Raw genomic sequence first — 14,180 nt, 5'->3', positions numbered from 1 at the left:
ATAGTAGTAAAATAACTTATTGAAATAAAACATACGTTCTTTTATCAAAGTCATACTATTCTGAACCTTTGCGAGTGCATGCTTTGTGAAGCTGAAGTAAAAGAGAGTGGGTGCGCTCCTTTTCTGCCAAGGCACCTCCAGGCGAGAGATGCCCATAGGCTAACTCTTAAGTGGAGGGGGAAACGTTAACCGGCGGGAGGGGAAGGCGACTAAAGAAAATAGCACGACATATCTGCCCGTAAAACTTAGCGCAAAAGGACGGCTCATCACCCAGCGAGACTCTGTAAATAGTCGCAATATGTCTCCCATAGAAGTAACTCCAGAATTTTACAGGAACATTTGGAAGGATTGTCATGGTAAGAACCATTTTAACCTAAAAAAAATAAAAGCCCCACAGTCTAAACCAGGGGTCGGGAACCTTTTTGGCTGGGAGAGCCATAAAAGCCAAATATTTCTAAATGTATTTACTTGTGAGCCGTTTAATATATAATAAAATTGAATGCAACTTAATGCATGCTTTTTTAAAGGCATACATTTTTAACGTATAACACATCTCCGAGTACTTAAAAAAGCGCTATATATAATCAATTTATCTTTATTCTTCTTAATAATATTGTTATACTTTAGTTAACCAATAATAAATGAAATACTTTTTACCATTAATGCGACTTCTAGTGCTGCATGGTTTTGCTGATGGCCTTGTAGTCTGGTTCATACGTAGTGAGATTAAGCGTCATGTAGGCGTTGAGGCTTCCATCAGTTGAACGTGAGCGTAGGTTGCTCTTAATGTTTCTCAGATGCGAGAAAGACTGTTCACATGCGTATGTAGAGCCAAACATGGTCAATATTGCAATACTCACACGCTGCATTGTGTGGTATGTGACGGGAAGCTCGTTCCAAGTTTTAAGAGTCAGCTGGTCTTCAGGTTCAAGTTCAAGTTCAAGTTCAAGAGATTATTTGTCACATACATGTTGAAGTTTTTTCCATTCCTGTCCACTTGTGTTCAGCCGGTTGGTCCGACTGGATGCAGGGACTTTTCTTGATGTTTGTCTGTCTTACAGAGGGGATCGGCGCACGGGCTCGTAAGCAGCCCAGCAGTTGGAACGCCGTTCCTCCTGCTCCCAAGAGGATCATTATTATCCACAATTATTAGAATAATCCTCAGTGATATATATAATTGTGGCTTGCGTGCCGCATATTGAGATGAACAATAAAGCCCTCGCCATGTCGGCGCACCACGGCCAGGAAGACTCCATTTCCCTCCCTAAACCCTAACCCTCCGCAGCCGGTGCTTGACTACGCCCCTTTTGTGCGCCACATTTTATAGTTTTAATTTTATTTTCAAAATTGTAATTTCTCTTACCTGTTTTACTTTAAAATGACACAGAATAATTATGTACTACTTGTTAATTGTGATGAAAAATTTTAGCTCGAAATTGTCTGCGAGCCATATACCGTCATGGAAAGAGCCGTAATTGGCTCGCGAGCCACAGGTTCCCGCCCCCTGCGCTAAACAGTTGAACTCGTCGGGACACGCGCAGCGTCATAGGGCGTCTTATCGCCCCGCGGTGCATCCTGGGAGCATAGTAGTTTCAAGATGGCGGCGAGCAGGAGGCTGAACAAGGTAAACCTCTCGACCGAGTTAACGGTTTCGTTTCTCAACTAACGTTGACAGACGGACGGGCGCCTCGAGGACGCAAAGCATATTTAAATAAAGCCACATCATATATGTAGCACCGTGTGGGGTATACTAAGTCAGTTAATTTCTGAAACCCCAACAGCGATTCGCAATAAGTCGGTCCGCTACCAGTCACCGAGCTAACTCGATATTTGGCATCGAAGCACCGGCAAATTAGGCCGTGGAGAGTCGGGGGAGTTGAGTCTTCAAAGACGGTCACTTGAGTACCGCTGCCGTTTTCTACCGATAATTGCCCCTCCGATAGTTGACTTTGAGTCGGCTGTTGCGACCAACACCCGTTTTATATAGATGGAACACATTCGTTTCACTTTCAAAGGCGTGAGGTATTGGCTAGCTAACATTAGCCCGAACAGTTTCCGTTATATCGCTACCCGCGGAGATGCTAGCCGAGCTAACGTCAAACTAGCTGGCATGGCTTCGCGATCGACAGTTTGTCGTTATGGGAATGGGTGTGTGTGAAGTTAAGTAGGGAATTATCTCGTAAGTTTTATTTATTTTATTTTTTTATTTTTTATTTTGTTGTTTTTTTTTTGCCTCAAGTATTAACTAGCTATGGGTGGAAATAACCGCGTTTAGTTGTCCAAACGCTGTTTTGTTCTTTACTTTGTATTAGCCGTCATTTGGAATATCGTTAGCTAACGTTATAGTTATCGCCAACCTAGTTCAAGATGTACACTCATGAAATAATGAGATTCATACTTTTTCCCCTTTCCGATGTCACGTAATCGCTAATCATAGTGTTTTGTACGATTTCAGATATTGCGATTGCAATATCAATAGGGGTTTTAACGATAAACAAAACTGAAAGGAAGGCATGCTATCCACCCCGTTGGTTAATATCCCCCCGCAACTTCCTGGTTGCAGTCAGGCTAGACCTTCCTGGATTCGGGAGCTCGATGTACTGAGCTGTCACTTCAACACACCACTTGCATGGCTTACATCAAGATGCCTTCCGACCCATGACTCATCTTAGCATTCCATATAAAATCGTTGTCTTTCTCACTCACGCTCAGGAACTTGATGAAATTCGCAAGTCTGGAATGAAGAACTTCAGAAACATTCAAGTCGATGAAGCAAACTTGTTGACATGGCAAGGGCTCATTGTACCCGTGAGTTGTGATTGTCAATCATTCATTTTTTTTAAGCCAAAGTTTTCTACCTTTGACCGAAAGCAATAATGTGATGATTCAATGTAACTTTCTTTCTGTTTTTCAGGACAACCCTCCTTATGACAAGGGTGCATTCAGAATTGAAATAATTTTTCCAGCTGAATACCCCTTCAAGCCCCCCAAGATCACTTTCAAAACAAAGATCTACCACCCCAACATCGACGAGAAGGGGCAGGTGTGCCTCCCCGTCATCAGCGCGGAGAACTGGAAACCAGCTACCAAAACCGACCAAGGTAGGGTTTTTAATGGGTTGTGAGTGCAGGGCAATAAGAAAGAATTCATCACTAAAATCATGGACGATTTAAACATTAATAGTTAAAATAGTTCGGTCGTGTCACTCCTTATAATTTCACGTTAAAATAACTCAAAGGGTGGTTGTGCATTTAAAAAAAAGTGTGTGTGTGTGTGTGTGTGTGTGTGTGTGTGTGTGTGTGTGTGTGTGTGTGTGACCCACCGCATACTTAAGGGTCATTTGGTGGCTTTCAACTTCTTTTTTTTCACATCATTCGAAAGTGGAGAATCAGAGCTTCCAAACAAGGTGTCACTTTTGCAAATCAAGCAAATATTTTTAAAGCTATGACATGTTAATGATAAGGGTGAACTGAGATGATTCTGAGATAATCACCTTCAAAATTTTACCCACACTTGGCTCATTCATCTAGCTCCCAGAATGCAAGTGGTGTTGGTGGACAAACAAAGCCACATAGCTACTTAACATCCTGGTGAATGGGGCAATCACTGCTTGTTCATGTGTTCTGAAGGAATGTGGAACAGCGTCAACACACAACTATTTTTGTTTTTAAAAAAGCTTTATTTAACAGTAAAAATATACATGTTTTATAAAAGTGGAATTATTTTGGAGTTTAAAAGTACGGGCAACACAACAAAAGTGTGAGTATCAATAATGTGAGTCTCGGGAATTTGAAATCTGAAAATCTGCCAATCAACAACCTCAACGGTCTTCATTACATCATCAGCTTCTTCCGTTGTAACAACAATGGGCGTATCGTCGATCTCCTCCGGTGGTTCTTGAAAATATTACGTTTCATCGTCACATTCAGGTTGAAATCAGTTGTTTGAAATGTTCTCCAAGTCCGGGATAATATCAGACACAACAGCGCTGTCATTCTCAGCGTCACTTTTGGAGAACTGACTATCATCGCGGAAAATGAAGTCCAGTACGTGCTGCTTACGCTGACTTGGATCTATCGCACCTGTCAGATTAAGGTCCCCGATATGATTTAGATCTTCCTCCACAGACAAGTGCGTGGGATGGTAGCTCAGGCGGTATAGCTGGTGTTCTAGTGATCTAAAAGTTGCTGGTTCGATCCCAGGCTCCTCCTGCTAGCATGCTGTAGTGTCCTTGAGCAAGACACTTAACCCCTAATTGCTCCTGATGGCTGCTTCCATCGGTGTTTGAACAATTGTAAGTCGCTTTGGATAAAAGCGTCTGCTAAATGTAATGTAAAGTGAAACCGGATCCCCATCTTGTTTGCGGGAGTGACGTCAGGATTTCTTCTTCGCTGGTAGACATTGGTACACGCCCCCTTCACAATGATGTCTCCATTTGGGTGTAAAAGTAGAATGATTTAAAGGTTGAACTCTTTCAAATTGGTTTCACATTGTGACTTCACATCACATGGAACATGGAGGAATAATCTTCACCTGAACGGTCGCTTTAACGGAAACCATCTATTGGCATTGTTAAGCGCTATTCAGCGTCTCGGTAAGTGAACTGTGTTTCCCCATGTAATCTAACGGGAATATTTAACTCCACGGTTTAAAATTGTTCTACTATTTATCAATCAAACTCTGTTTTGAAAATAGGTTGAGAGATTAAAAAAAAAAAAAAAAAAACACAAAGGTACACAAACCTGGAAAAATGAAATTTTCCTTTTTTCAACTTATTTGGCTTCTCCTGGCGATTTTAGAAATGCGTGAGACAGCGGGTTTTGCGCGCGTGTGTGTCCCACCACAGACTTTAGGTACATTTGGCTCTTCACTTTTTTTTTTTCGCATCATTTGGAAGTGAAGAATCCGAGCTTGAAAACAAGGTGTCACTTGTGCAACTCAAGCAAATATTTTTAAAACTATGACTTGTTAATAACAAGGGTGTGGCAAACTGTGTTTCTGAAATAATCACGTTTTCCCTTACACTTGGCTTTATTCAGCCAGCTCCCAGAATGCAAATGGCTGGGGAACCAACATGGCTACTTGACACCCGGCTGAATGGGGACATGACACCCTGTTGAATGGGGCAATCTTTGCATTGTTCTTGTGTTTTGAGGGGATGTTGAACAGCTTAATCGACACACATCTTTCTTTTTTAAGAAGGCTTTTATTTAACAGCAAGAATATACATGTTTTATAAAAGCGGAATAATTTAGGAGTTTAAAAGTCCGGACAACACAACAAAATGTAGAGTCTATCAATAATATGACTCTCTGTATATCAGCCTTGGTGTGTCACTTAATATATAAATGTGCGTATGCCATATATCTTCAAAGTTATTGGAGTTTTATGAGCTAACCCCACCCTACCCCAGCTACACCCAGAGAGCCTGTTTGGGGCCTCTTTTCATTTTCTTTTCACCCCTGGCTGCATTTGCAGGTAAACTTGAGAATCTTGTCCATTAATACTTGTTCATTATCTGCCTCACCAACCTCAACAGACTTCATCACGTCATCAACTTTTTCCGTTGTAACAACAACGGTCTCCTCCGGTGGTTCTTGAAAATATAAATTTTTATCGTCACATTCAGGTTGAAATCCACTGTTTGAAATGTTCTCCAAGTCCGGGATAATGCCGCTATCAGTTTCAGCATCGCTGTCGGAGAACTGACTATCATCGTGGAAAATAAAGTCCAGTATGCGCTGTTTACACTGACTTGGAGCTATCGCACTGATCAGATTAAGGTCCACGATATGATTTAGGTCTTCCACCACCCGCTTCTCGTAATCCATTACAAGAGACAAAGGTTTTCGCAGACAAGTGAAACCGGTCCTCGACTTGTTTATGGAAGTGACGTCAGCGTGACTTCTTCAGTGGTATGCGCTACACGCCCCCTCCGTGTATGTGTGTGTGTGTGTGGTCGATTTAAAGGTTAAACTATCAAAACGGTTTCACATTACATGGAATATGGAGGAATGATCTTCACCTGGACTGTCGCTTTAATGGAAACGATCGATCAGCGCTATGCAGCGTCTCGTGAGTGAACTGTGTTTACCCATGTAAACCAACGGGAATATTAAACTCCACAGTTTAACATTTTTCTACTATTTATAAATCAAGCTTGGTTTTGGAAAATATGTTCAGAGATGATATTAAAAAAATAATAATAAATAACCCGAATGTGGGAAAAAGTCTAATTTTCCAACTTATTTGGCTGCTCCTGGCGATTTTAGAAATGCACGAGACAGTGGGTTTTGCTGCGGTGGGTCGTGTGTGTGTGTGTGTGTGTGTGTGTGTGTGTGTGTGTGTGTGTGTGTGTGTGTGTGTGTGTGTTTTATACATATATACATGAGTGCATGTGTATATGTATGCACGTGTATATGTATAGGTGTGTATGCATGTATAGGTGTGTATGCATTGCACTGCTGCCTCACAGCAAGAAGGTCCTGGGTTCGATTCCTGCCTGGGGCACTGTTCCATGCCACGGGGCACCGTGCTCCGGCGGGTTATCTCCCAAAGAGCCTTTCTGTGTGGAGTTTGCATGTTCTCCCCGTGCTCACATGGGGTTTCCTCCACCTCACGTCAGTAAGGACCCCCCCCCCAAAACATGCACACATCATCGTCTGACCAGCAATGGACACTCATCACCAGGCACGTCCACGTATGCTGCCCACTGCTCCTGGCTGTGCCCCCGGAGGAAGGACAAGCCAGGATGGGTTAAACGCAGAGGCCTCATTTCACCGGCCACCATCCAAAGCGTGTGCGTGTGTGTGTGTGCGCGCGCGCGCGCTGGAGTATGGTGTGCTGTGTGACGATTAAAAGATTGTATTGTTCTGCATTTATAGGTGTATACGCATGTATAGGTGTATACATATATATGTATGTGCAAACGTATATAATTATACGTGTGTACGTATATATTCATGTGTGTGTTGGTGTGTATATGTATGTATATCTATGTGCATATGTATACGTATATGTATGTGCATACATATATATTTGTGTTAGGTGTGTTTACGTGTGTGCGTATATGGATGTGTGTGTGTGTGTATATATATAGTGTGTGTATATGTGTGTATATATGCGTATACATATATGTATATACTGTACGTGTATATATATTCATGTATATATGTTTGGGTATATACGTGTATACGTATATACACATACTAGTATACTATATACATGAGTGTGTGTGTGTGTGTGTGTGTACACGTATTTATGTGTGTGTGTGTGTGTGTGTGTGTGTACGTATTTATGTACATATGTGTAAATGTGTATATATATATAGAGAGAGAGAGAGAGAGAGAGAGAGAGAGAGAGAGAGAGAGAGAGAGAGAGAGAGAGAGAGAGAGAGAGAGGAGAGAGAGAGAGAGAGAGAGAGAGAGAGAGAGAGAGAGAGAGAGAGAGAGAGAGAGAGGAGAGAGAGAGAGAGAGAGAGAGAGAGAGAGAGAGAGAGAGAGAGAGAGAGAGAGAGAGAGAGAGAGAGAGAGAGAGGTGTATATGCGTATACACGTATACACTACTCGGCTTTTGGGTGAAATTTCAGGATGAACCTAAAATGCACTATAACCTTTACAGGTGAACTTAATTTGACCTTCTCTAAACTTTTGAATGCACATGTCCAACTGTTCAATGTTTCAGTACTTTTTGCACAACTTGCTGTTCTCTAACAAGGAGCTGAATGGCAAAATTCACAACCGGTGTTTGATCCATGAATTGACCAATACATTTCCTGGTTCATTTAGAATTGGTCTTAAAACAGTCCTCTTCATCAGATGTTCACATTTTGACATCATGAGAAAAAGACAACACCTAACAATTGATCAACATTACCTCGCCATTGCGAGGCTTCAAACAGGATGTTCTCAGAGGGAAGTGGCCACTGAGCTCAGAGTGTCACAGTGTCATCAGCAGGTTCCAACAGGGATACAGAGAGACTAGAAGAGTCACAGAAAGGCATAGAAGTGGACGTCCTTTGGCCACATCCCACACTGATGACTGCTTCATTGTGAACAGTGCCCTGCAGAACCGGATGATGAATGCCACTCAACTCCAGGCACATTTAAGGGATGTGAGAGGCACCCAAGTGTCACATCAGACCATTCAAAGCCGTTTACATCAGCGTGGTCTGCGTGCTAGACAACCTGCAAGGGTACCTGACTGCACCACCAGGCACAGGCATCATCGTCTTGGATGGGCCAGGGAGCATTTACGCTGGACGAGGGACCAGTGGTGTTCTCTGATGAAAGTCGATTCACGTTGAGCAGAAATGATGGCCGCCAACGATGTGCGAGACGTCAAGGACAGCGCTATGCATCAGCTACTGTTGTCACCAGACGAGCCTTTGGTGGTGTTAGTGTGGGCAGGTGTGTCTAGTCAATACAGAACTGCCCTACACTTTGTGAATGGTACAGTGCCAAGCCCATACTACCTGAATAACATCATTAATCCATTTATTGTGCCCCTGCATGAACAACACAGGCCTAAATTCATCTTCATGGACGACAATGCTCCAGCTCATTAAGGTCGCATCATTAGGGAACGGCTGCTGGAGACTGGGGTACCTCAAATGGAGTGGCCAGCACTTTCTCCAGACCTGAATCCCATAGAAAACCTATGGGATCAGCTGAGTAGAGGCTCGTAACTCTGTACCCCAGAAGCTCAATGACGTGAGGGCTGCCCTTCAAGAAGAGTGGGGTTCCATGCCTCAGCAGACAATAAGTCGACTTGTGAACAGCATGAGACGTCGTTGTCAAGCTGTAATTGATGCTCAAGGGCACATGACAAGTTATTGAGACGGACATTTTTTGTTGTGGTAAACCCACCACTGTTGTTGGCTTTTGTTTCATTAAATTGTTTAAGATGAGGAAATCACCATTGCATGCTTCTACTTAAATGCCCTAATTTCGTGATATAATACCACTGTAGCGTGAACTTTTTACATTTTCCATAAATTTCACCCGAAAGCCAAATATTCCTAACTGTGTGTGTGTGTGTGTACGTATATGTTTGTCTGTATATGTTTATCTGTGTGTGTGTGCGCGCGCATCTATGTATGTATATTTTTGTATATATGTATTTGTGTGTATATGTATTTATGTCTGTGTATACAAGTATGTGTATACGTAAATACGTGTGTATGTGTAAACATGTGTATACGTATATACGTGAGTGTGTATACGTATACACGTGAGTGTGTATATACGTATACACGTGAGTGTGTGTATACGTATACACGTGAGTGTGTGTATACGTATACACGTGAGTGTGTGTATACGTATACACGTGAGTGTGTATATACGTATATACATATGCATGTATAGATGTATACGCATATATTTGTGTATATGTATGTGTATATTTGTGTATGTGTATACGTATATATACGTGAGTACATATGTCTGTGTGTACATATATCTATGTATTTCTGTATATGTATGCATATTCAGTGCTGCTTGAAAGTATGTGAACCCCTTGAGCAGTTTAGATGTTTCTGTTGTTTTACCATGATTTCCTTATTTTATCATCACCAGTTTTTATGTATGAAATGTCAGATATATGTTTATCAATTGCATGTACTTGTTCAGTTTGACTTGTTTAAGTAGCCCAAAAACTCCATGAAACATGGAATTTGTGTATGTGCAAAAGTAAGTGAACCCCCAGCTGCATTGGTTAGGTCAAGCAGGTAACAGACTCAGGTCAAACACATTGGGTGCTAAATGAATCATTTAAGCAGACCAATGAAATGAGACATCCTTCGGAAAGGATTTAGCCTGCACTAATTACATGAGAGAGGAAACGAACCAAACCACTGTGGTCCCATACAAATCAACAATGCCGAGAGGAAAAGAGATATCCAAGGACATGAAGAAGAGGGTAGTGACAGCCCATCAGTCTGGGGAGGGCTATAAGAGCATCTCCAAAAGAGTCCAGCTCCATCCATCCACTGTGAGACAAATAATTTACAAATGGAGGGCCTTCACCATGACAGCAACTCTGCCTAGAAGTGGACTAGAAGAATAAGAAATCAGGTAAAGGCCAACCCACACATCACCTCTAGAGAGTTGCAGACCTCTCTGGTAGCATCTGGGACAAATGTGCATGTGTCTACAATCAGACGAAAATTTAATAGCCATGACATTCATGGGAGGGTTGCTAGAAGGAAGCCTCTGCTCTCAAAAAAGAACAAAGCTGCCCATTTCAACTTTGCCAGAGAGCACTTGGACAAACCAGAGGCCTTCTGGAAGTCCATTCTCTGGACAGACGAGTCCAAAATGGAATTATTTGGTCACAATCAAAACCACTGTTTGGAGAAAAGCCAACACTGCATATGAAGAAAACAACCTCCTACCAACAGTGAAGCATGGTGGTGGAAATGGGAAGGTCTGGGGCTGCTTTTCTGCCTCTGGAGCTGGGTGACGCCATATTATCCAAGGAACCATGAATTCTCAGGCGTATCAACAAATTCTTGACCAGAATCTCCTGCCATCAGTCAGGGAGTTGAAGCTGGGACGAAAATGGATTATACAACAATGACCCAAAGCATTCCAGCAAAACTACAAAGGAATGGCTTCAGAGAAAGAGGATTCGTACTCTGGACTGGCCCAGTAAAAATCCGGACCTTAATCCAATTGAAATGTTGTGGCAAGACCTGAGGAAGCTAGTACATACCAGATGTCCCTCCAACCTCTCTCAACTGGCTGGCTTCTGCAAGGAGGAGTGGGCAAAAATCGCAATAAGCAGATGCGAGAGACTGGTTAGTGGTTACAGAAGACGTTTGGTTGAAGTAATGGCTGCAAAAGGAGGAGCCACAAGCTACTAATAAAAGGGTTCACATACTTTTGCAAAATGTTAAATTTTCCGTTTTTGTGAAAACAACCACCTTTGTTGAATGAAATAATGAAACTATCTCTTTGTGTGTGTGCCCATTGTTTGGAAGGTGTGCTTTACAAATTGGGATTTGGATGTATGTTTAAGATTATTTTAATGTTTTTCACAAAAACAGTGACCATGTCTGGGGGGGGGTTCACAAACTTTCAGGCAGCTGTGCGTGTGCGTGTTCTCTTTTGACCTCTGCTCTGCTTCTGGACCTGCTCTGTATCTCATGGATCAAACCCTTTTTAGCTATCCCCTCACAGTTTGTAAATTACACATTCAAACACAAGATGGCAGCCTTGTGCATGTGCCTGCCCAATCAGAATATGTACATATAGGATACCTCTTCACAAAAAAATGTGTTACACTTTTAAATTTAGATTATTTCAGGATAATTAAACTGGTAACTTCCAAACACTCCAAAAGGCACAGAGCAGATCACCCCATAGCAATTTAAGATTTCACTGAGGAAGGATGCAAAAACGGTCCCCTTTGACGCTAGATTTGTGGTATTTGCACTTGTATTTTTTTTTTAAACAGCTTCCTTTTTTTCTAAATCTGTACTTTTAACAATTTTTATGCATGAGCAGTAGGATTTTTTCTTATGTGTGTATGTGTGTGTGTGTGTGTGTGTGTGTGTGTGTGTGTGTGTGTGTGTGTGTGTGTGTGTGTGTGTGTGTGTGTGTGTGTGTGTGTGTATTTGTATGTATATATTTATCTTTATTTGTGTGTGTATATATTTGTGTGTATATGCGTGCGTGCCAACAAATAGAATTGAACTTGGTGCAAGGTACAGGTTGAAATGAAATTGTAAAATGTGTCTTGTGCATTTGCCATTAAATTAAGGCCTTAAATTGTTTTTAACGTCCGAAATTCAATTTCAGATAAAAGCAAATTGCATTCATAGTATAAATTGATGCGTGTCCCCAGAAAAAAAATATAGTTTTGTTGAAGTTTAAAAATTTATGTTTACTACTGTAGAAGTCTACTGTCGTAAATGTTTTCCGAATTTGCAGCAGATAAATATCAAAACATTATAAAAGGAGGAATAACATAAAAAAAACAAAAAAACACACAGGGGTCTTAATTTCATGAAAATGGTGTTAAAATTGCTTGGCATTCGGCTGTTATTCTCCCAATATTGGATCAATTTAAAAGATTCTGATGGAAATCCAGCTGTTTGTCGCCAGTTCCCCTTCACAAAGTCATTTGTTTTTAACTTTCTTTTTCTCTCTGTTTGTTTGCTTGTGCCTTCCAGTAATTCAGTCGCTCATTGCGCTGGTGAACGACCCCCAGCCAGAGCATCCTCTGCGGGCAGACCTAGCGGAAGAATACTCAAAGGACCGTAAAAAATTCTTTAAGAACGCCGAGGAGTTTACAAAGAAACATGGTGAAAAGCGGCCAATGGACTGAGGCCCTGTTGTAGCACGTAGCCCTATCTGTCTCCCTCTCTTGCTCTCTCTCCTATCGCACCTGCCCGACCACCCCCTCACACGACACCCCCTCCCACCCCCCCATCTCCATCTCATGTCTTTTTCACACACACACACACACACACACACACACACACACACACGCACACACACACACAAAACTGTAATCTAGCAGCACACCTGAAACGAGGCAGCAGTAGCTGCAGCCCCCCACCTCCACGCCCAGGACTCTCTGTGGATCAGATAGGTTCCTCATCATCTTTTTCCTCCTACATCCTACTCCTTGGCCACATAGCTCTGTGTCGTTACTAACTTTCTGCTCTTAAATTGGAGAGGGAGAGAGGGGGGGGGTCCAAAAGGAACAGAAAAAGATTTTTAGAAAGCATTATGTTCAGATACATGCAGAATAAGAGTTTAGAGAGGGACATGTTTGAGTAATTGTGTTGACCCTGCGTTTTTTCATTTTCTCAAGTTTTTTTAGATTTTTTTTTTGAGTGTTTGTACACGCAGCTCTGGTTTTTATTATCCTATAATCTCTTGGAGTTATAGACCTGCTGTTAATCTATTACTTTCCTTTCGACCCCTTAATCAACAATCCTTATTGATTTGTGGATTAAAAAAAAACAATTTATGAAGTGTGTGTGTGTGTGTGTGTGTGTGTGTGTGTGTGTGTGTGTGTGTGTGTGTGTGTGTGTGTGTGTGTGTGTGTGTGTGTGTGTGTGTGTGTGTGTGTGTGTGTGTGTGTGTGTGTGTGTGTGTGTTCTCTTTTGACCTCTGCTCTGCTTCTGGACTTGCTCTGTATCTCATGGAACAAACCCTTTTTAGCTATCCCCTCACAGTTTGTAAATTACACATTCAAACACAAGATGGCAGCCTTGTGCATGTGCCTGCCCAATCAGAATATTTACCTATAGGATACCTCTTCACAAAAAAATGTATTAAACACTTAGATTATTTCAGGATCATTCAACTGGTAACTTCCAAACACTCCAAAAGGCACTGAGCACACCATCCCATAGCAGTTTAAGATTTCACTGAGGAAGGATGCAAAAACGGTCTCCTTTGACGCTACATTTGTGGTATTTGCACTTTTTTTTTTTTGTTTAAACAGCTTCCTTTTTTTCTAAATCTGTACTTTTAACAATTTTTATGCATGAGCAGTAGGATTTTTTCTTATTCTAATCCACTTTCTCTATTTTATTTTAAATTATTTTCATTGGCAGTTGACACTGGGTGAGAAATCCTTAGGTTAATTCAAGCTTACTAACACATGTCGATTCTCTTCCAGTTTCACACCTCGGTATATTTACCTGTAGCATGTAAACACAATGCAGAACAGGATCAAATTTAGCTCACTCTTGGCATATTATCAGTGGCGCACAGTAGTCCGATGCCCCCCCCCCCCCCCCCCCCCCCAAAGGGACTAAACTAATGGGGAGGAAGTTAAGGAATGGCCACACACACACGCACGCACACACACACACGCACACACACGCACACACTCTCTGATGTGGTAAACAATAGAACCTCCTGGAAGTGTTCCTTGAACCCAAGGCACCTTGCACGCAGGAGAGGGCTGGCTGTTCCGGGATGTCAGGAGATGGAAAGGGACTGGAGCTGCAAAAATAAACGTGTAACAGCTATATACGACCTGCTCCCAATATTGTTTCATAATAAAGATGGCTAACCATTTGGCCTGTCGTTGTGTCTGTGTGTGTGTCCTTTTCAATGTCTAAATTTGCTTTTGCAGCCAAATAGCTGACATGTTTGTCACTTTTGTCCATGTCTCGTCTTTCATTCTCGTTTACCCATTTGCTGTTTAAGGTACAC

General features: G+C 41.9%; 1 protein-coding gene across 1 annotated transcript; it reads left to right on the top strand.

The window, feature by feature from the left end:
• Nucleotides 1-1,569: 1,569 nt before the first annotated feature.
• On the top strand, nt 1,570-14,042 carry ube2l3b (ubiquitin-conjugating enzyme E2L 3b). The gene is made up of 4 exons (XM_080003910.1): nt 1,570-1,624; nt 2,713-2,808; nt 2,915-3,101; nt 12,176-14,042. Exons 1-4 carry the CDS (start codon nt 1,598-1,600, stop codon nt 12,328-12,330), a joined length of 465 nt encoding a protein of 154 aa, XP_079860036.1. The 5' UTR covers nt 1,570-1,597; the 3' UTR covers nt 12,331-14,042.
• Nucleotides 14,043-14,180: the final 138 nt, after the last annotated feature.

The sequence above is a fragment of the Zeus faber genome (genome assembly GCF_960531495.2).
Source record: "Zeus faber genome assembly, chromosome: 7".
Taxonomy (NCBI): domain Eukaryota; kingdom Metazoa; phylum Chordata; class Actinopteri; order Zeiformes; family Zeidae; genus Zeus; species Zeus faber.
This window is presented reverse-complemented; position numbering and strand designations above follow the sequence as displayed.

Coding starts and splice junctions, on each gene's coding strand:
- ube2l3b (XM_080003910.1), top strand. CDS start 1,598: ATGGCGGCGAGCAGGAGGCTGAACAAG. Junction 1,625..2,712: donor CGAGCAGGAGGCTGAACAAG/GTAAACCTCTCG, acceptor ACTCACGCTCAG/GAACTTGATGAAATTCGCAA. Junction 2,809..2,914: donor GGCAAGGGCTCATTGTACCC/GTGAGTTGTGAT, acceptor TCTGTTTTTCAG/GACAACCCTCCTTATGACAA.